Source organism: Chinchilla lanigera, unplaced genomic scaffold (genome assembly GCF_000276665.1).
Source record: "Chinchilla lanigera isolate Chin_1 unplaced genomic scaffold, ChiLan1.0 scaffold00005, whole genome shotgun sequence".
NCBI classification, from domain to species: Eukaryota; Metazoa; Chordata; class Mammalia; order Rodentia; family Chinchillidae; genus Chinchilla; species Chinchilla lanigera.
In genome coordinates, this window is record NW_004955406.1 from 21,655,454 (window position 1) to 21,678,031 (window position 22,578).

Sequence of the window (22,578 nt, forward strand, 5' to 3'; positions counted from 1 at the left end):
TTTTTTTTTTTTTTTTTTTTTTGAGACAGGGCCTCACTGTGCAGTTCAGGGCCTTGAACTCACTATGTAGCCCAGGCTGGCCTTGAGCTGGCAGTGATCTTCCTGCCTCAGCCTCCTGAGTGCTGGTATTATAGGCTTGTGCTCCCATGCCTGGATCTAATTTACTTCTACAGAAAGTTAATCATATCTATTAGATACTGATATTGTAAGTTAAGATCTCATCAAGAAGGCCCTTTCCCCTGGGTGGTGAAGCATGTTCCGAAGCAGTCAACAAACATCTGCCGAGGCCCTGCTGTGTGCCTGGCTCTGTGACTGACCTGGACACAAGGGTGAAGAAGATCTGCACCCTGCCCTTGGAGGATTCACACTCTAATTAGGGGACGGTCACCACATACAGCTGTCCTACAATGTGATACAGGTCTTGGTGCTGGACTTGAGGTAGATTAAAAATATTGTGAGGTGCACGGCCAGAGGAAATGTTAATTTTTTTCTAGGGGAATTTGAGAAAACCTCAGAAGTATGGTGCAATCTGTCTTGTGATGTGTATAATCTTCTCTTAACTTCTCAGCTGCCTTCCCAACCTGCCACTAGATAAGAAAGACAGTATTATCCAGTAGGCTGAACAGTGGAAGACATTATACCTGCAAGAGTCTCTCCTCACAGTTACAACTTAAATTAACCACACATTTCCCTAGCAAGGCTTTTTGCACTGACAGAATCCAAGGAAGTATTAAGTGCCTGGCTTTTCTCCACTAGGGACCTCTATTTTGCAACCTGTGATTTTTCTGGCAATGACACCCTCATTAATTTGGCCAATTTTTCCACTCTCTAAAGGTACTCTGATGTCTGAGCTGCAGATGACTGTAATAAATCACTTAATCTAGTATGTTCTTCTTGTAAAGGCCCAACACGCAGCAGAAATAGGAGCTGATGGCATTGCTATCATTGCACCTTTCTTTTTCAAGCCATGGAACAAAGGTAAATCGCTGGGTCTGGATGCACAGCACCTCGCACTGTCTACTTCTCACACCATTCAGAGTAGTCATATGTAATACATGACGTCATACGGCTGGAAGTTGCAAGGGTGTAGTGGTTCTCTGGAATACTTGCTCCCCCTACATCTATTACATACATTGCTTTAAAGCACTTTAATTCTTTTGCCAGTAATCTGATTGGATCATCTACTGAGCCCTGGTTGGAGGGTACCTAGCCGGTCAGTTACATATGTATCAGAATCACATGCAAAGCACAGAACTATTTTTCTCAAGACAGGGGAGTACAGGAGAATGGCCTTTTGAAACTACAGATGCTTTTGAGAGTTGATGAGTAATGATAAGTTTGAAAAGAGATTTAACAAAAAGGTCCTTCGTCTTCCAAAACATCAGAACTTCCTCCTCTACTTCCTACTCCATGGAAACTATTTATGTATCCAAGTATACCAAGACTTTTTAATCATTATTGATCAGCAATAAAAGAAATGCAAAGGTTAAAAATAGATATTATTTATACCCATGATTAAAAAAATCCATAGCTAAACATTTAACAGTTCAAAATCATCATGAAATATCACCTACTGTTGGTAGATACAAAATTGTTAATGTTGGAAGTAACTTAAACATTGCTAATTTAAGATTTATTTTGTTTTGTTTTGTTTTTTGAGGCAAGGACTCAATAAATAGTCCAAGCTGGCCTTGAACTCACTATGTAACCCAGGCTTGCCTCCCGCTCACAACAATCCTCCTGCCTCAGCCTCCTGAGTGCTGGGATTGCAGGCGTGTGCTACCATACCCAATCTAATTTGAGAATTTAGAATGAACATTTTAAAAGTTTTTCACATGGGTTTGCACATTGCTATATAAGCAGAACTTCTAAGAGGCAAAATAATGAATTATACATAATTTTATCTGAAACACGTATCACAGACTAAGTCATCAGAGTGTTGAGGGGAAGTACATAAAATTCTCTTTCCTACTATTTAGTTGCAGCCAAAGGATAAGCAGTTCCACTGGACTTATTTGTCCTCTGCAGTAATTTCCAGCTGGAGCTCACCTGAGAGGACACAGGGAGTTGCTCTCCCTCAGTAAATAGTGCCCTCTGGTCTGTCTGGACCTCTCCAAGCTCTGGTTGATTGTTTGTAAAATGTGCCACCGGTTTTATAACTTCATCCTTGAAGCAGATGTTGTTTATGCTTTCGTTGTCATTTTCTCAGTAACAACCGTAGTACTTTGATTCTTGGGCACAGTCTCTGCCACGTCTAGCCCTCTGCCTTGAGAGGACAGGAGTCCCATCTGACTGGTGTCTGGTTTTTACAAGAGCATGAGATGATTGTCTATTACAATATGGGGAAGTTTGCACCAATTTATTTATTTATTTATTTATTTTGGAGGAGCGGGGTTAGCTAAGGAGTGGGTCCAGGGCCTTGGGCATGCTGAGTATGTGCTCTACCACTGAGCTATACCCTCAGCCTTGATTTTTTAATGGCAGTTTAGTATGGTAGGAAAATAATCATTATATTTTGGGCTTTCCACAGAAAGGAAAATAAAGTCTTAATGAAATGGTTGAAAAGATATTGCAGGGCTGGGTATACAGCTCAGCGGCACAAGCACCTGCCTGGCAAGTGTAAGGTCCTGAGTTCAATTCCCAGTACCAGAAAAAAAAAAAAAAAAAGACATTGCAATAGCGGTATCAAGAATGGTGAGGAGAAGTCAAGAATTTTCAGCTCCCGAGGCAGATGGTTGCGTTTCATCAGATAATTCATTTTTTACCAAGGAAAGCCCCTGTTTTACCCTTGTTCACACCGTGACTTCTCCTCCTGTCCTTGCAGATGTCCTGATTAATTTTCTAAAGGAAGTGGCGGTGGCTGCCCCTTCATTGCCATTTTATTACTATCACATTCCTGCCTTGACGGGGGTAAAGAGTAAGTACTGCTTCTCTTGATGTTTCCTCCGGACTCTCACACCTTACCCTCTTTCACTAAAAATACCCCACTCCATCCTACAAACGCACAGCATTACTGGTGAGCCAGTTCAGGTTGCCCCAAAATACGCCGCCATCCTATTCCAGCCCTTAGCAGCCATTTACATCACCTTTAATGGAAGTTCATAAGTACAGAAGAGTTGGCCTCCAGGCGCTTAGAGCGCACACTCTGTCCCTGCATCACTTAGGCCTCTGATTCTCAGAAGACACAAGATCACAAGCCTGGCAAGGGCAGGACAGTCTCCACCTTGTACCTACCGTATTCTCAGCACCCAGCCCATAGGAAGGTATTGCGATTTTTGCTGACTTTTCCTCGAGCTTTTCTGTTAGTAGTCCTATACTTTTCCAGTGAGATGATTTTTCACAATTAGAAGAAATTGGTTAGATTATTTTTAAAGCCATTATTTTCTACATTCTATAAAAAGAAAAAAAATGGAGACTGTGCTTTATATAAATTCTGAGGAAAAACAAAGTGCTTCCCACTCCTTACTCTCACACTCCCCATTCAACACTAAACGCTTTACCTCTGGTCCCCAAAATGAAATACTCGTATGCGTGGGGACTTCACCCCACTAACAACGGCTCCTCCATCGGACACTAGTGGGGTGTCCAGTAACTCAGCTCCATTCTGACACTGTCTGACTCAAGATAGCATCTGATCGCACGGGCCAAGGATTCAGTCTCAGGAGACTGTCCCTGCTTCAAACATCAGTCTCCAGACCCTGCTTTCAATCTCTGCTTCTGATGAATTGGCAATGTCAGTATTCCCACAACACCCCCCACTTCAGGTTTGACTGATTTGCTAGAGCCACTCACAGAACTCCGGGAAACGCTTCACCTACTGTTATCTGTGTGCTACAAAGGATACTTGGAGGATACAGATGAGGAGATACATAGGGAGAGAAACTTGGAAAGGGATAGAGAGCTTCCATCTCTTCCCTGGGTTCACCATCCTTCAGGAGTCTCCATGTGTTCAACAACTCAGAAACTCTCTAAACCCCGTCCTCTGGGGTTTTATGAAAGCTTTATTATATAGGCATGATTGATTACATTATTGGCTATTGGTGATCAATTCAACCTTCAGACCTCTCCTCTCCCAGATATTGGGGAATGGAACTAAAAGTCCCAACCCCCTAATCACATGGTTAGGTCCTGACATCCACACTGTCCAGGAGCCCACCAGAAGTCACCTCATTAGATCACAAAACACTTCTGTTGACCTGGGTGTGGTGGCGCACATCTGTAATCTCAGCACTGAGGAGGCTGAGGCAGGAGGATCACCATGAGTCCTAGGCCAGCCTGAATCACAAAGTGAGACCTTGTCTCTAAATAACAAGGAAAAGCAAAAGAACAAGATGCTCTGTCACCCAACACATTCCAAAGGATTTAGAAATCATCAGATGATGATCACAAAGGAAATTCCAAAAGTCTTAGAAACACCACTTCAGAAACCAGGGTCCAAAAGCAAATATCACAGTGGTGGCGAACCTATGGTACAGGTGCCACTGCAGGCTGCTTGTGATCATTGAAAGCTCTAAAAGGTTCGCCATCACTGAAATATCAAAACAGAAGATTGTCCTAGTTCCTCCATCTGCAAGGCTTTTGAGAGCACTGTCACAGGAACTGTGAGGAGAGACCAAGTATACAGATAGCCACCATCACAATATCCAGCTAGTGTCCTCAAGGAGTGGAAATTTTTGGATTATAATTTAACAGTTCAGGGGCTGAGGATTTAGCTCAGCGGCACAGCACCTGCCTGGCAAGTGCAAGGTCGTGAGTTCGATTCTTGGTACCGGAAAAAAAAAAAAAAAAAAACAATATAATTTAACAGGTATGGGGCTGGGGATTTAGCTCAGCCGCATAGCACCTTCCTGGCAAGTGCAAAAAAAAAAAAAAAAAAAACAATATAATTTAACAGGTATGGGGCTGGGGATTTAGCTCAGCCGCATAGCACCTTCCTGGCAAGTGCAAGTTTGTGAGTTCGATTCCCAGTACCGGAAAACAAACAAACAAAAATAATAATAATAATAATTTAACAGGTGCATAGGAACCGCTTAGCAGGGGCAGGTGATCATGCCACCTGCTGTCCACTCTGGCAAACAACAGCCCAAGCTGCTCAGGGTTGACACAAGACCATGCGAGATCTTGTTTGATGGTCTCTGCTGCTGGATGGATTGATGGGCATTTATTGTTTTGAACAGTTCGTGCTGAGGAGTTGTTGGATGGGATTCAGGATAAGATCCCTTCCTTCCAAGGTCTGAAATTCAGTGACACCGACCTCCTAGACTTCGGGCAGTGTGTTGATCAGAATCACCAGCGACAGTTCTCTTTCCTCTTTGGGGTGGACGAGGTAAGTCACTCCCTGGTGTGTCCCAGCAGGGCAGTTTCTCTCCAAAGCAGTCCATGAGGCTGTTTATATGGTAGCATCTCTCCACTTTCACTTTTTCATAAAAGTGAATGTGCCCTGTCTGTCTCTCATTAGCAGCTGCTCAGTGGCCTGGTGATGGGAGCAACTGGAGCGGTGGGCAGGTAAGCGTGACCCACCACACTATTGATGCCAGAAATTTGATTACAAATAACGTTAGCTGGGTGTGGCGGCATACTCCTACAATTCCAGCACTTAGAAGGCTGAGGCAGGAGGGTCACTATGAGTTTGTTGCAGGTTTGAGGCCAGCCTGAGCTACATAGTGAGCTCCTATCTCAAAAAAAAAGAAAAAAAAAAAGTTGATTACAGATAGCAAAAATCCATTCAAATTAGATTATGTAAAAGAAGGTAAATTTTACTTTATTACAGAATATTAGGAAGTTAACTGGGCATGGTGGCACAGTCCTGTAATCCCAGCTAATAGCAATGCCTAGTTTGGATAATTTAGAGACTTAGTGAGGCCTTGCCTCAACATAAAAAAAATTTAAAAGGGTTGGCAGTGTAGGTCAATGTGAAGGCCCTGGAGTCAATCCCCAGTACCAGAAAAAAAAGAAAATCCAAGTCAATAACTTTTTTTTAGTGCTGAGGATTGAACCCAGGGCCATGCCACTTGAATGTTCTGCCACTGAGCCACATGCCCGGTGCTGTTCATTTTATTTTTATTTTATTTTATTTAAGACAATGTCTTGCTGACTTTGACCCTGTGGTCCTCCTGCCATGGCCTCCCTTGCAGCTAGGATTACAGGCATGGGCCACCATGCCTGTCCTTTGGCAGTCTTTTTTTGAGAAAAGTAGAAACTAGGCCCCTTTCCAGGGGTTGGAGAACATGACTTATGTTAAGTCCCTGTAATATGATAAGCACTTAATAAATGGTCCTTAACTTTATTATTACATTAGTAGTCACACCGAAGCCTTCTGGCGAGGAACTGAGATGATTTGTTGGGATTTGCTACTTTTACTGTGGTGCTCCCTGCACCCGGTTTCTCAGCACAGTGCTTTAGGACTCAGCTCGGGTGCTTGATTTTGTCCCCAGTTCTCCCGCACTGTGTGTGCCCTGGGCCGAGTATTGGCCTCCATCAAACGCACCCTGTGACCAAACACACCTCTTCTTTTTTTAAACCCCTTTTCCACTTTCTTCCTTTTCCTGCCCCTTTGGTGCTCCCTGCCTTCCCTGCTGCACCGTTCATTCACTGGCGAACCCAGAGCTGAAGACAGCCTGACCCCCTATGGACAGGACCTGAAAATAGGAATAGGGATACTTGGGTCGTTTTTGTGCTTTTTAAACAACAAAAGTGTGAAGATCTTGGCCTTCCCCGGTGAGTTACTGAACTTGCAATATTTGCACTTGTCTTGTCAGCACTTACAACTACCTGGGAAAAAAGACGAACCAGATATTGGAGGCCTTTGAACGGAAGGACTTCTCTTCAGCCCTGAAGTATCAGGTGAGCTTTTTCTTCCCATCACGTAAATCACAGCCTTTTTCCTCCCCTACTTGAAGATCTTTTCTCCTCTTTCATCTGCATTCCTGCCACATCTGCCCTCGTTAAAGTGGCCTCACTGCCCCCTTGCTGTACCTTTTTGTTTGTTTCTTACTTTTTCTAGTTTGCAACTGAATCTTTCCCCTGTGTGTCTAAGTAAGGCAGGCCTCACAAGGGAATGAGTTCTCTGTTCTTCCTGGAAAGGTCCTTATTTTTACCCTATCTTCACAGTACTTTTTTTTTTTTTCCAGTACAGGGAATCAAACTCACAACCTCGCACTTGCCAGGCAGGCGCTGTGCCTCTGAGCTAAATCCCCAGCCCCTTCACAGTACCTTTGTGACTATAAAATAGCAGTCACAAGTTCCTGGGAAAATGACCTCACGTGGCCATCATTTTGAGGATGTCCCACTTGAGTCATCAGAGAGTTTGAGGAAGCTGTGAAGCCAGAGAACCTAAGACAAGGAAGGCTTAATCCAAAGTCAGGGCAGATTGGTCCTTCCCACCCTGAAAATGTGCTGAGAATAGCAAGCATCACCAGGCAGGAAATAAGAGCCTCATGGGAAATCCAAAGGGAGACCCAGCTATGAAACAGGAAGAGAAAGGCGGCCTGCCTGATGTGTTACAGAGAAGACATGGCTGCTGGGAATGCTACACAGAAAACAGCCTGTCTGTCCAGGGAAAGAAAACCATCACTGAAGGATAGAACCAGCCTCACTACCAGTCCCTGGAGAGTAGCTAGGTGGTGGCGCACACCTGTAATCCCAGCACTTGGGAGGCTGAGGCAGGACTGTGACAAGTACAAGGCCACCCTGGGCTACATGGTGAGATGCTGTCTCAAAGAAAACCAAAAAATATCTGCAGAGGATGTACTCTTCAGAGAAATGGAAGGAAGAGAAAGGAAATAGGGTAGACAAGGGAGGAAGACCTCTAGGGGTCCAGAGCCATGGAGATTTTCAGGATAATGTGAGTGCTCGGAAGATAAGTGGGGATGGAAGGGCATACGCAAAATCGAAGCAAGTGGTTGGTCCTAATAAAACTCACATGAGAGGTCTATTTGAATGGGAGCTAGAGGGAGTATCCTGTTGCTCCATCCGCCAGACAGCAGGAGGCAGCAGGGCGCAGGGCGGACCTGGTTATTCCCACCATTAGGCCTCAAAGCTGAGCCAGCAGAAGTCTACACCTTCCTTATGTTTCAGTAGTTACCTTTGTCCGGCCCCAGACCAAATGAAGTGAAGAGCAAGAACAGGACCGGAGGCTGTGCCAACTGAACTAAACACTGGCAAGACTTTGTTCTAAATTAGGATGACAGAAGTGTACTGATGGTGCCCTCTCATAACCCCAGCACTCTGGGGGGATGAAACAGGCACATGGTAATTTTGAGCCCAGCCTAGGAAATTTAGTGAGACCCTGTCTCAAAATTCAAACAAAATTTTAAAAGGTGGTAGAGGGTGGGGAGATAGCTCAGTGAGAAGGCCCTGGGTTCAGTAACCAGTACCGCAAAAAAAAAAAAAACACCAAATTAGGATAACAAGCCTGAATGATAGAAGTGCTACCATCTCTTTGCAGGCCTTGTTTCTTGTTGTTATTGTTTCCTTAGTTTTGTAAAAGTTGTTTCTGGAAATCTCAGTCTGCTCTGAGGCAAAGGACAGTGCAGACACAAATGGAGTAAAGTGAGGTAGGTGTGATGTTAACCCTCCGCAGGCTGATTCCGTTTCTATCTCTTTTTCCCTTTTGTCCCTACTCAAATCATCTCATTCAAAATCGTGTTGGTAAGGAATTCCGTTCACCACGTGCTCTGCCTTCTTGCAGAAGGCAAGGGTGACAGGGACTCATTTACTCATATGCCAGGGGCTACTCTGGCATACGGGTAATTTATACCAGGGGCCTAACTTCAGTAAAGCCTGCTACCACCCTCCAGAGCATTCAGTCAAGTGCAGGCAGACAGGTAAAAGTTAGGGCTCTGCTTAGCCACATTCAGTCTCCTGGACTTAAGTGCCATCTGTTACATTTACATGACTGAAATGACATGTGTACAAACATATTCCTTGCAGTTGTGTTCATAACAGCAAAAGACAGAGACAGCCCGAATGTCCATCTGTAAGGCAGTGACCAAATACATTATGCCCAAGTTATGCCGTGGAATTGTACGCAGCCCTTGAAATGAATGACATCTCTGTGCTGCCCTGGAAAGGCCTGCGTGATGTATTAAATGGAAAAAAGCAGCACAGTACAGGATAGTAAATGTAATGTACTATAGATCGTTCAAGGGAGAGCATGTATTTATGTTTATAAGGTTTTTAATATTAAGATTATATTCTATATTGAATTTTATTTTAAGTAGACAGCTGGTTAAAATAGCATAAATATCTTACACATTTTGATAAATATTTTTCAACATAAGAGTAAAATGTCTTTGAAAATGTATCTCTCCCCCCCCACCCCACCGCCTTACCAGGAATCAAACTCACAATCTTGCGCTTGCCAGGCAGGCGCTGTGCCACTGAGCTAAATCCCCAGCCCCGAAAATGTATCTCTTAAAGAGGCAGCTGAGGTTCTTTTTACCAGTTTGCTCATGGATATATGGATGAATTGTAACACCAGGATTAGTTAGGGTTCAGCTGTGTTTTTAAAGCAGTAAGTGCTGCACAACCCTGTCCATATAAAACAGTACATATGAATGGAAGTTCTGTTGCAGTGATGTCACTCAATTCTTTGAACACTTTTGGGTCATATGCCAAAATTAGAATGTTCCGTTGTTAATGATTTCCACCTGACAACCTGGGGGCGCAGTGTTGACAGCAAAGAATTAAAAACTCTCGGATTTTCAGGATCACTTGTTATCCATTAGTTAGAAGAAACACCCTACATTCCTTACCAGTATCAATACTATCTCTGTGTGTGTGGTTCCCCCCTACACTCCATTCTACCCTACTCCACTCCACCCCACCCTGTGCTGGGGATGGAACCTAGAGCCTCATGAATGCTAGGCAAGCACTCTACCACCGAGGTACACCCCACTTCTCAGCACTAACATTGTAATTAATGCTTTTATCTGGTGCCCCAAAGGTATCCTACGGTAGGGATAATAGTGATCTATTTTTTCAAAATCAGAACAGGACTGTTGATCAGCTTTAGAAAACAGCACTTGTAGAAGTTGACCTAGAAGTTTATTATTATAAACCTAAGCCTTGGCCAAGTATCCCTTAGGTATCTTGGAAGGTACCCCACAAGTACAAGTAGTCCAGCTTGAAAACTACTGCACCAGGAGGTCAGTTTACCTTGGGAGCTTGATGGATAAGGGGTGCGTTCCCACTTCCCTCGCCAGGGCAGTCTTATCACTGGAGCTTCTTTCTCTGCGTGGGCCAGTTCTGTAAAGCCTGTGTGCGTGGAAAGATCCTACTTTATCCTGGATGGATGTCAACCATCCTAACTTGGCTGACCCACCACACACACACACACACACACACACACACACACACACACACTCAGAAAATGTGATGTGCAGACTTCTTAGAGTTTCTGTAACTTAACTTCTAAATTCTTCTAATTCTTTTCACTGTTCAGCAATATTGACTGTAGATGTGTTTGTTCCTTTCTAGTTTTGTATCCAGCGATTTATCAACTTTGTGGTCAAACTAGGTAAGTGCCACTCTCTGCTCTGTCTATTGCTGCCAAATGTCAGGGAAATGGGATTGTGTCACTTCCTCTGAGAGTTTAACAAGAACACTGCTACTTCTCTGTCACAAGCAGGGTTTTGTTTCCTATACACATCCTCAGGGCCAACCCTATAAAATCGTGAAGCAAACTCTCTCGGTAGTCTTTGTCAGTCTTCTTCCAGTCTCTCTTTCCTTTTAGCATCTTGTGATCCATCACAGACACACCTCATTTTCTATTCTTTTTCTCTTACACTATCAGCAATTCCTTCCTTCCCATGCCTCTGCACATTAAAATTCTACTCCTGAACTTGGAAGGTGGCAGATCTTATTCAGCCAAATGACTGACAGCTCTCCCAAGAGTATGTGAAAATTTAAAAAGAGTTCATTAGCACAAGTAAGCTTACATGGAGGGAGATTTGATAATATATCAAAGTAAAATTGGGGGAAGTACAGCGAATTAGACTGGAAAAAACATTCCAGAATCTTACTCCAAAACAAATGACAATATTCGCTCCACTTCTGCAAGAGATGGGCCCTTGGGCCAGTTGGACCCACGCCAAGTCCAGCTAAAGTTCAAGTGTACTCTTGGAAGACATCCTTCCTCCTCCTCGGAGCCTTTCTGCCTTGTCCTACTTAGCTACACCTCCCTCTCCATGCACCTGTTCCACTGTACCCCCATTCCCAGGGGCACAGCTCGCCCTCTTAGTCTTTCCGGAGCAATATTTCCATATATTTTTCCACTTTTATAACTTGTGCCATATTTCAGTGCCACCCCTGCTATTAATTACCTTTTATTATTTCCATGTCCTAAGCACACTCTTCACAAGATTATGGGTATGATGTGATAGTTATATGCTCCTAAAGTACATTAAAATAGATACCAAAATACTAAAATCTTAAAAGAACTAAAAGCTTGCCTCTGTACCACATAAGATGACATTGCTTACCAGCAATGATACTGCAACAGTTTTATAAAAAATGACTGAAAGATATTACTTGAAAGAATTTACTGTTGCTAGATATCTTTGGGGGGGGTGTTGCTCAGTTTCTACTGTACCTAAATGAATTTAATAAAAGAAAGCTTCCAGGCATAGTGGTACATGCCTGTAATCCCAGCTGCTTTAGAGGCTGAGGCAGGAGGATTGCAAGTTTGAGGACACCCTGGGCAATTTAGTGAGACCCTGTTTCAAAATAAAAATTTTTAAAAAGTGATAGGGATTGCTGGGCGTAGTGGTGCACACCTGTAATCCCAGCACTCAAGAAGCTGAGAAAGAAGAACAGTTGCAAGTTAGAGACCAGCCTGGGCTACAAAATGAGCTCAAGGCCAGCCTGAACTGCATAGTGAGACCCTGTCTCAAAAAGACAAAAAAAAAAAAAGTGATAGGGATGTAATTCAGTGATAGAGTTTGCCTAGCATGTGCAAAGCTCTGGGTCAACCCCCAGAGAAAAGAAGGAAGGAAATTAGGAAGTTAGTTCTTATTATTATCTTAAATCCAATAGGCAACCAAAAAACAAGTCACAGATAGTGATAGATAATTTTGAGATATATTTTCTGCATATTAATAATTACTTGCTTTTTATCTGTTTTAGATGAAGTCTTCATCTTCTATCAGTTCAGAAAAAGTCTCTGCTTTTTTTTTACTTTTTTTATAGGGGAGTTTTGAGACCACCCCATAGGAAAAGTTCTCTATGTGGTGCATGCTGGCCTTGAACTCATTATGTAGCCCTGATTTGCCTCAAACTTAGAGCAACCCTCCTGCCTCAGCCTCCCAAGTGCTGAGATCACAGACATGTGCCACCATGCCTGGCCAAATCTCTGCTCTTTTCTGTGAATGTTGCCTTAACTGCATTCAAGTCTCTCATTCGAAAAACCTATTAGAGCCAGGTGTAGTAACACACGCCTGTAATCCCAGCAGTTGGGATGCTGAGACAGGAGGATTACCACAAGTTAGAGGCTAATCAGGGCTACACAGTGAGTTCAAGGGCAGCCTGAATTATGTAGTGAGACCCTGTCTAAAAAAAAAAAAAAAAACCTATTAGATGAATTTTGGATCTACTCAAATCTGTATCTTCATTTTTTAAAAATTTTTTGTCATTTTGAGACAGAGTTTCACTACGTAATTCGGGCTGCCTTGAATTCATTATGTGTAGCCCAGGCTGACCTTGAACTCGAAGTGGTCCTACTGCCTTAGCCTCCTGAGTGCTTGGGATTACAGGCATGCACCACCATGCCCAGCTAGAATCACCAGTTCTTAGCTGTGTTTCTCACTGTTTAGTTTCCCTCAATATACAGTGTTTTCCCATTTCCAGTATTTCTTTTTGGCTTCTTCCCCAAATCTACCTGTTCTTCATCCATGTGCTCTTCTTTTAGCCTGTGGCTCGTATTCCTTCCTTTGTTCGTGAGGTCTCTTTCAGAATTTTCTGTCATCTCTTTTTAGATTATGAATTTTGCCATTTGTGCATTTGGAGTCTCTTGTACTCCTTTTTCTCATGTACTTTGCAATTTCTAGCTCTGAGCTCATCTTCAGAGACTGTTGTTTTCTGGATAATCCACTCTACAGTACTCTTGGTTGTAAATCGCCCTGTCAAGTAGTTTCCATCTGCCAGTGCTAGGACAGTTTAGTTTCACCAGTTCTACCCAGTCGTCAAGTCAATTTCCTAGTCTGATACCTATACCAAGTGCAGAATGCAAATTTGAATCCAGTATTCACCGGTAGCCTAGACCTGAGATTTTTATGTAGCCCAGGCTGGCCTTGAACTCATGGCCATCCTCCTGCCTCAACTTCCCAAGCACTAGGATTAAAGGCGTGCACCACAATGCCCAGCTGTGGGATTTCTTTCGCTAGTTCTTTTCCCTCAACAGCCCTGGCAGGAGTCCAGCTTCCTTACCACTCTATCCCCAGGCCAGTGGGCAGCGTTGTGGTTGCTGGTTTCTGTTGCTTTTCATATTACGAAGCTGGCCGCTTGTTTTACACAGGAGGTTTAAATCCCTGCCCAGGCTCAAGGTTTTATCTTCCCTTCCAGTGCCAGCTTTATAACTGCAGCACAAACAGCAGCAGTGAGTCATAAGTCACCTGAAACAATGCAGTTTCTCAGAGACTTCTCAGATAAGCTTTAAGTAAACTTTGCCCTAGCAAGAAACAGTATGTACCTAAATCAGACTGTCCTTAGGGGCTATTTCCTTTCTGCTCCTCCTCATCTCTGCAACTCCTTTATTCCTCACACCTTTCTTTGGTTCTTCCTTTTGGGTTTTAAGCTTGACTTCGAGTCTCTCTTTTATTTTACAGTTTGTCAATAACATCTTCCAGCATTTCTGTGCATTTCAAGGAGGAAGAGGGATTTCCTATGTCTTCCTCATCAGTCATATTTTTTTGTTGTTTTTTTATTTTTTTTATTTTTTGAGAGAGGGTCTCGCTATACAGTTCAGGCTGACCTTGAGCTCACTTTGTAGCCCAGGCTGGTCTCAAACTCACAGCAATTCTCCTGCCTCAGCCTCCCAAGTGCTGGGACTACAGGCATGCGCCACCACACCCAGCTCTCGGTCATACTGACGACTAATGTTCCCATTTTTTTTTTTCACCTTCTCGTAGGATGGTCATTCCTGTTAGGCATGTGAGCTCTTCCTTGGGTAAAGTGGACAGGACCAGGCACATTTCCTCAGTTATGTTTTCTCTTTAGGTTTTGGAGTGGCACAGACCAAAGCCATCATGACGCTGGTGTCTGGGATTCCGATGGGCCCACCCCGGCTCCCCCTGCAGAAAGCTACCAGAGAGTTTACCGACCGTGCAGCAGCCAAGCTCAAGAGCCTGGATTTCCTCCCCTTTGCTGAATTAAGGGATGGAAACTTGGAAGCCTGTAGCTAGGGCCTCTCTATAAACCAGCCTGTGTACACTGAAAACTAACCTACCTTGAATAACACATTCTTTCCTCAGGGACTTTTCAAATGAACTTGAACTAAACTTTCTCTTGGCAAATGAAATCTCACATTAATCAACAAGTATTTAAGTATCTAACTGTAAGCCTAAAATGTCTTATTTTGTGAAGAGGCAAAAACTCAGAAAGGAGTCATGGACCCTAAGCTTTCATTTCACAGATTTTTTACAGGGAAATTTCTGTTTATATGGATGAAATGGAATCAAGGGAAAAATTATAATTAATTATTTCCATATGCCTTTGAGAATGTTTGTTATCTTGATTTCTGGTTATTAACCTTATTTTAAGGTTTTCTAACTTTTAAACCACTATAATGTACTGTCATTTTAATAAATACTCATTTGGAATCCAGGAAAACTCTTGTGTTGCGTTTAGAAAAAGATTTAATTTTAATACCAAATTGCAACATGATCCAAATATATTTGTTGTTTTTTTTGTTGTGTTGTTTTGTTTTTGAGACACTATGTAGTTCAGTCTGGCCTTGAACTCCCTGCAATCCTCCTGCCTCAGCCTCCTGAGTACTGAGGTTACAAGCGTGTGCCACCATGCCTGGCTGATTCAGCTGTATACAATTCACACACCAGTTCATTTGGCCACTTAGTCTAACTCTAAAACATCTGCTTTCAGATTAATTTTGATGTCACAATTTTCCCCGAAAACTTTGGGTCAGGTTGGGACTTGTGTCTGCTGCTGTAACTCAAGGGCTTTCAGCGTGGTGGTGTGGTCTGGATGTAACGCGCATACGCAAAAATCTTGGTCCTTAGCGTGGAGATGTGGGAGGTGGTGGGCCTTTAAGAGCAGGCCTGGTGGGAGGTCCTTAAACCCTAGAGGGCTGCCCACAGAGGGGATCCTGGTCTCCTAGAGTTCTTTTTTATGCAAGCCTTTGCCTGAGCCCCGACTTGCTTCATGGCTTCCTATTTATCCACGTTATCTCTTTCTTGAAAGTGCTCCTGCCATCCACCATGGAGCCTTCACCAGAGCTGACACCATGCTCTGTAGCCTCCAGAACTGTGAGCCAAATAAACCTCTTTTCTTTATAAACACCAGCTTCAGGTATTTTGTTATAGTACCAAAAATGAACTTGGACTAGGGTAAAACAAAGGGATCCACCCTCAGGGCTTGAGTGATAGGCCCTTCTAGAGCATCCGCTCCTGAAAGCAGTTCAGGTTTTTTTCTCTTCATACTTTGCCAAAGATGAATTTGAGTCTCTTCTTTGTGCTGTACTGTAGAGAGCATCTTAAAGCCAAACATTTCAAAAAAACAGGACTTCTGCACAGTTTCTGTGTTCATTTCCAGCCTCAGCAATTTTCCTCTTTGCTAGACTGCGTTGCCTCAGAGCAAAAACAGGGCCCTAAGAATGACCCTTCACAATTTCAGCTCCTCCTGTCATCCCATGTCTCCCAGCCACTTGGGAGGTTCAAAGGCTGAGGATCACAAGTTCTAGGCCAGCCCTGCATATTTAATGAGACTTTATCTTGGAAAAAAATAAAAAGGACACAGCTCAGTATAAAGGTTCTGGATTTTAAACATAGGTAGACTGAATGATTTAACAGAAATTTTTTGCAGTTCTGGAGGCTAGGATGTCCAAAATTAAGGTGGTGGTGAGGGCCTGCTTCCTGGTTTGGAAGTAGATGTCTTCTTGCTTACTGTATCCTCATATGGAAGAAAAAAGGCTTTTCCCAAGTCTTTCTCTTTTCTTTCTTTTTCAGTTTTTTTGAGACAGGGTCTTGCTATGTAGTTCAGCTGGCCTTGAACTCACTATATGACCCAAACTGGCCTTGAACTCATGGCAATCCCCCTGCCTCAGCCTCCCAAGTGCTGGGATTGCAGGCATAAACTGCCATGCCTGGCTCAAATCTTCTTCTTATAAAGACATTAATTCCATCATTGGACTCCACTCTTAGGACTTCATCTCAACCCAATTACATCCCAAAAGTCCCACCTCCAAACACCAACACATTGGGGATTAAGGCTTTAATGTAAGAATTTGGAATGGGGAGAGGTCAGGACACAAATGTGCAATTTGAAGCAGAAGATAGCTGCAGATAGTTGAAATCATGTGAGGAGCAAGACTGCTAGATAGAGTGTACAGTATATGGGATGCTGGGAACAGAACCTGGGCCTAACTGGCATTTCTGGTAGATACAGAGGACAAGAAATTGCACAGGAGTCGGATGGAGCGATGAGAGATACAGAAGTGCTCGGTGACCATTTGCTTTGGGAGTCTAGTCTTTGGAGGACAATGTAAAGCCAGGAAAAAAATAAGCAGCTGGCAAGGGTCATAAGACTGAAGGGCTACAGGGTCTCCCAACTACTTCTGAAGGCCTCTTGGTAATGTGGAAAGTCCCAGAAACTTAGCAGTCTAGTCCTACAGCAGCTGGCATCTCCCGCCCCATCCCAGGCTCCAGTCTCAGGACGCATACTGCAGCACAGATCAGAAACAGCATGACTCATCAGGCATAGTGGCACAAGCCTGTAATCCCAGTACTTGGGAGGCTGAGGCAGGAGGATTGCTGTGAGTTCAAGGCCAGCCTGGGCTACATAAGTGAGTTAAACGTTGTTTTCATGCAGTCTCAGTATTATAAGCGATTCCAAGGGCTTCCCACATTGCAAAGAAACAAAAAGAGGAAGGAAAGAGAAGAAAAGAAAAAAAACAAATGAACAAACAAAACCCAGAGCTTCCAAAGACTCACCAAGAATATTCACAATGGCTCTCTTCATGTTACCCAAAACTAGAATCAACCCAAGTGGCCATCAGCAGAATCGTGGAGAACCTGAAAGGGACAAAATTCAGCAGTTTTCGGAGCCCTGCTACATCCCACGGCACAGATGAATCTCAACAGTGCTGTGTCAAATGAAATAAACCAGACACAAAACAGTGCATACTAGGACTCTGCTGAGAGTGTGTGATTCAGCAGCGCATATGCTCAACTTGGAACAATTCCACTCCCAGAGCATGGTGTTCAGAAGTTTCTGAGTGAGCCCAAGTGTCACCAACAGCATCCTGCTCAAGACAATCACAGGCCCCTTAAGTCCTAGTGCTGGTTCCAGGCATTCGGATTTCCTTCCGGAGGCCTCCATTCCTTACTCGTGTGAGGAGCAGAGTTAGGTGATGGACCAAAGTATCCTCCTCCACCTCTCAGCATCTGTTTTCAAATGTAGCTGTTTGTCATAACAAGCCCACCCTCTTGGCCTGTGCCTCCGCCTGTTGGATGCTGTGATGCTGTGTTAGCTCCTCCTCAGCCCTTCTAGTCAGGCAACAGAGTAAATCTAGTGTATATCTTCTTTTTTTTTTTTTTTTTTGAGACAGAGTCTCTCTAGGTCATTTAGGGTGGCCTTGAACTCACTTATGTAGCCCCGGCTGGCCTTGAACTCACTTATGTAGCCCCGGCTGGCCTTGAACTCACAGCGATCCTCCTGCCTCAGCCTCCTAAGTGCTGGGATTACAGACATGCACCACCACGCCCAGCTACCTAATGTATATCTATATCTCGCATTTTCCACCAAACTCAGGAATTAAGTCAACTCTCCCATAAGTGATTTAATGTGAAGTGTTAAATAGTCCAGTTGCAACAGACCTTTCACTATTTGATCATTATAAATGGCCTATTGGCTCAGTTCTAAATTTTTAGGAAAGGTTCCCTATACTTTTATTTTTTTTTTTTATTTTTTTTTCCCTATACTTTTAAATTTAATTTTTTGTGGTCCCAGAGATTGAACTCAGGGCTCCATACATGCTGGGTAAGTGCTCAGTATTACCAATAAGCTAACATCATCTACCCCTATTTATTTAGGCTTAAAGAAAATCCCACCCTGCTCTGTGCTGTTTTGCTAACCTGACAGTCATCTACTGAGAACGTGTGATGGTTTTACTGAAATCTGTCTGCTTTGTGTGCTTCTGGAACATGTTTTGAGGCTTCCTCTGCAAAAAATTAAGGAAGACTGCAGTACTAGTTGCTAGGGGCAACTTACCAAGGTATTGCTATTTATGGAATATAATGCCCTGGGGACTCTGAGTCTAAGGTGCAAAGCCTAAATTAGGCAGGATTTGAGGGGCTAGGGGTTTAGTTCAGTAGTGCAATGCCGGCCTAGCAAGCATGAGGTCCTGAGTTCCCAGTACCCCCAAAAAACAGAAGCAATTTGATAACAAAATCCTCCTTAATCCTTAGAGTATAAAGATATTTATGAAAAATTTACCCTTAATGTGCTGGTACTTTTGTTGTGTTCATTATCCATCTAAAACACCTGCAATCTAGTTATGCCAGTTTTTTCCCTTATGATTAATGATTATAAGGCACATGCTACTTTCAGTATCCTATCGGTACAAAAGAAATAATAGTTGAATTTCTCTTTCCTTAAGCATTTTACTCTTTTTCCCCCTTTACAGTGCTGTGGATCAGGGCTTTGTGCATGTTCGGCAAAGACTGTACAACTGAACCACATCCTCAGCTTTGATTTTAACAGTAACTGAGCCAGGTGTGGTGGAACACACCTCTAATCCCAGAACTCAGAGGCTGAGGCAGGAGGATCTTGATGAGTTTGAGATCAGCCTGGGCTACATAGTGAATTTAAAGGCCAGCCTGAACTACATAGCAAGACTCTGTTTCAAAAAAAAAAAAAAAGGCTTTTGGCCAGGCATGGGATATAGCACACCACAATCCCGATAGAGAGGAAAGTATAACACCCAACCTGCTAGATGTCAGATATGCCAGTTTGTGTGCCCCCAAAAATCAAAGAATAAATTCTAAAGAACAAAGGAGGTTAAGAATAGGAAATGTTTATTGAGCAATAGCTCCTGAGAGACAAAAACTAGGTTGCCACCCCACTGAGGCCGCTTCTCTAATAATGTTTTATAGAATAAAATCACAAGGTAAATACAACATGGGTCAAACTATAATCAACAAATAAGATTACAAGTATTGAGCCAAGAGTTTCATAGCAAGGGTACATGGAAATAACAAAGGCATTTTGAGAAGGGAGAGGCACTCTGGCCACCCACCTGGATGACTGATGGCTAGCTGGGCTTTACTGGACCGGGTGATACCAATTATATTAATTCCCTCTGGGAGGCAGTGTAGTAGATTAACTAATGGCAAACTTGTAACACTCTGCTCAACTGAATCGTATGGTTTTGGGTATGGAAGGCCCACCTGAGGATTGTTACCAATAGCATAAAAAGAGAACTGGAGAGGAAGATGGTGAGCTGTTGATTCTCCTGGAGGAGCTTGTCATGCTGGCTTTCCTGACATGAACTCAGCTGTTCTCATCATTGGAGGAGCTTGTGTCCTTTTTGTCTCTGAAGACGGCTGCAGCTCTTTTTAGGGGAGCTCCGGTTCTTACCTTGAGCATTGCTTCTTGGCTCCAGCACAGATCCCCCAGGCTGCTGGCACAGATCCTTCATCCCACCAGCACAGACTTTCTAGCTTCCACCCCTGACCTTTGGGCCTTCCAGTGCAGACCCATGAAATAGGCCTGCATGAGACATTGTCATGGGCTCTAGATCTTCAGCTTGATTCAGGCAGGGCATTGCTTGGGCTCTAGGTCTTCAGCTGGACTCGTGTAGGACATTGCCTTGGAATCTGGGCCCTCAGCTGAATTCTTTGGGTCTCTAGTGTGTGGATAGATCTCCTGCACTCTTTTGACTCTTTGGGTGTATATTATAAAATAATCCTATAAATTATGTGCCCTGTATTAAATCTATTCCCTTGTAAACCCTGACTACACAAGGTTGGTCATTACATCTTCACCTTGAGGCCTGATCTTTGACAGATGCGCCTCCAACCACAATTCCCAAGTCTTTATTTTTCTCCTGACTTCCTTGAGAACCCAGCCGCTTTGTGAATGTGTATTAATTTCTATCTAAATGAGCTGCCTGCAATAATCCCAGCCTTCTGAGGGGCTGAGGGAGGAGGATTGCAAATTCAAGCCTATTCTGGGTGATTTAGCAAGAACCTGTCTCAAAAAGAAAGAAAAAAAAAAGCTACAAATGTAGCTCAGTGCAAAGGCTGTGGGTTCAATCCCCAATACTGAAGAGGGGTGTAAAAGGAGTAACTAAATTTTTTTGCATTTTTTTATTTGATTGGTACTTTTTAGATATGCATAGTGATGACGTTCATCATAGAGGACTTGTACATGATGCTCTCTGCTGCTTTTTCCCATTCCCCTCCCTCCCTTCAGCCCCTCTTCCCCTGCTTATTTAAAAAAGCTTTATTTCCATGTTTTCCTTCTATTTCCTTTTTCTTCTTGTCCCTTCCCTCTCTTCCCTCCCTTGTTCCCCTTCTCATTTGAACATTTTCTTCTCATTTCCCCGTATCTATTATATATTTTGGTCCTTATTTATACTTTCGGCTTCTCATATCAGAGGAACAATGTGGTATTTAAATGTGTGTCTGATTCATTTCACTTGAGTATGTTCTCAAGGTGTAACCATTTAGCCAGAAATGTCTCAAGCTTATCCTTCTTCATGGCAGAGTAGCACTCCATTGTATTAAAAAAAACACTTTTTTTCAATCAGACTTTATTGGTACATTTTAGATATACGTAGTGACAACGTTCATCATAGAGAATTTGTGCCTGTACATGATATAACTTATTCCCCCAATTCTCCTACACTCCCTTCAACACCCCTCCCCATTTATAAAGACTTAATTTTTGTTTTCCTTCTCTTCTCATTTTTTTCACTTTCCCCTTCTTTCCTTGCCCCTTCCACCCCTCCTTTTTCCCCTTCCCCATTAGAACATTTTCTTTCTATTTCACAATATCTGTCATACACTTTGGTCCTTATTTACACTTTCAGTTTCTCACACCAGAAAAACAATGCAGTATTTACACATGTGTCTGACTTATTTCACTTAAGAGTATGGTCTCAGGGCTGGGGATTTAGCTCAGTGGCACAGCACCTGCCCGGCAAGCGCAAGGTTGTGAGTTCGATTCCTGGTACCGGAAAAAAAAAAAAAAAGAGTATGGTCTCAAGGTGCATCCATTTGCCTAGAAATGTCTCAAGCTTTTTTCTTTGTGGTAGAGTAGTACTCCATTGTATAAAAAAAACACATCTTCTTTATCCATTCACCACTTGATGGGCATTTGGTTGTTTCCAAGATTTGACTATTACAAACTGCCACTATAAACATGGGTGTGCATGCATCTATGTGGTATGATGTTTTTAGTTCTTTCAGAAAGATACCAACAACGGAAATACTTGGGGCAAATGGAACCTCTAGTCCTAGTTTTTTGAGGAATCTCCACACTGATTTCCAGAGTGGTTGTACAAGTCTACACTCCCACCAACAGTGGAGAAGGGTTCCTTTAATCCTACAGCCCCTCCAGCATTTGTTATTGGTTGATTTCTTGGTAGTAGCCATTCTTTCTGAGGTGAGATGGAATCTCAGTGTTGTTTTAATTTGCATCTCTCAAATGACCAGTGATGTTGAACATTTTTTCACATATTTATTTGCTGTTTCCACTGCTTCATCTGAGAAGTATCTATTTCAAATGCCCATTTCTAGAATGGGTCTTTAAGTTTGGGGTGGGGGTCTTATTTTTTTTTTAGTTCTTTATTACCCTAGATATTAGTCCCTTGTCTGAGGAACAGCTGGTAACAAATTTTTCTCTTACTGTGGGTTGTCTCTTCACTCTGTTGGTGGTTTCTCTTGCTGTGCAAAAGCTTATTAATAAGATAAGATCCCAGTTGTTATTATTTGTGATAGTTCCTGTGTGGTTGGGGTTTTGTTCATAAAGTTTTTGCCTACATCAGTGTCTTCAAGAGTTCTACCTATTCTATCTTCCAACAGATTGTTTCTGTTTTAATATTTAAATCTTGATATTTCCATTTTAGTTTAGTGCATGGTGAAAGATAAGGATCTAGTTTTAATCTTCATATAAAAACCATGTTTTCCAGCACCATTTATTAAAGAGGCTATCTCTCTTCCAATGAAGGCGTTTGGCTCCTTTGTCAAAGATAAGATGGCTTCAGGAGTGGTGGCACATGTCTGTAATCCCAGCACTCAGGAGTCTGAGGCAGGAGGATCACTGCAATTTCAAGGCCAGTTTGAGCTACATAGTGAGTTAAAAGGTGCCTGAACTACATAGCAAGATCCTGCCTCAAAAAAA

General features: G+C 42.9%; 1 protein-coding gene across 3 annotated transcripts in view; it reads left to right on the forward strand.

Moving 5' to 3' along the window:
- Npl (N-acetylneuraminate pyruvate lyase (dihydrodipicolinate synthase)) overlaps positions 1–14,826 on the forward strand; it is a gene marked incomplete at its 5' end in the record, with an annotated part of 36,301 nt that extends 21,475 nt beyond the window's left edge. For all 3 annotated transcript variants that reach the window (XM_013521483.1, XM_005375012.2, XM_013521484.1), the window contains 7 exon segments: positions 903–978; positions 2,825–2,917; positions 5,178–5,326; positions 5,459–5,505; positions 6,759–6,843; positions 10,480–10,519; positions 14,215–14,826. In XM_013521483.1, the coding sequence (XP_013376937.1) occupies positions 903–978; positions 2,825–2,917; positions 5,178–5,326; positions 5,459–5,505; positions 6,759–6,843; positions 10,480–10,519; positions 14,215–14,399 (675 nt within the window). In that variant the 3' untranslated portion in view covers positions 14,400–14,826.
- Between the last annotated feature and the right edge of the window lie 7,752 nt (positions 14,827–22,578).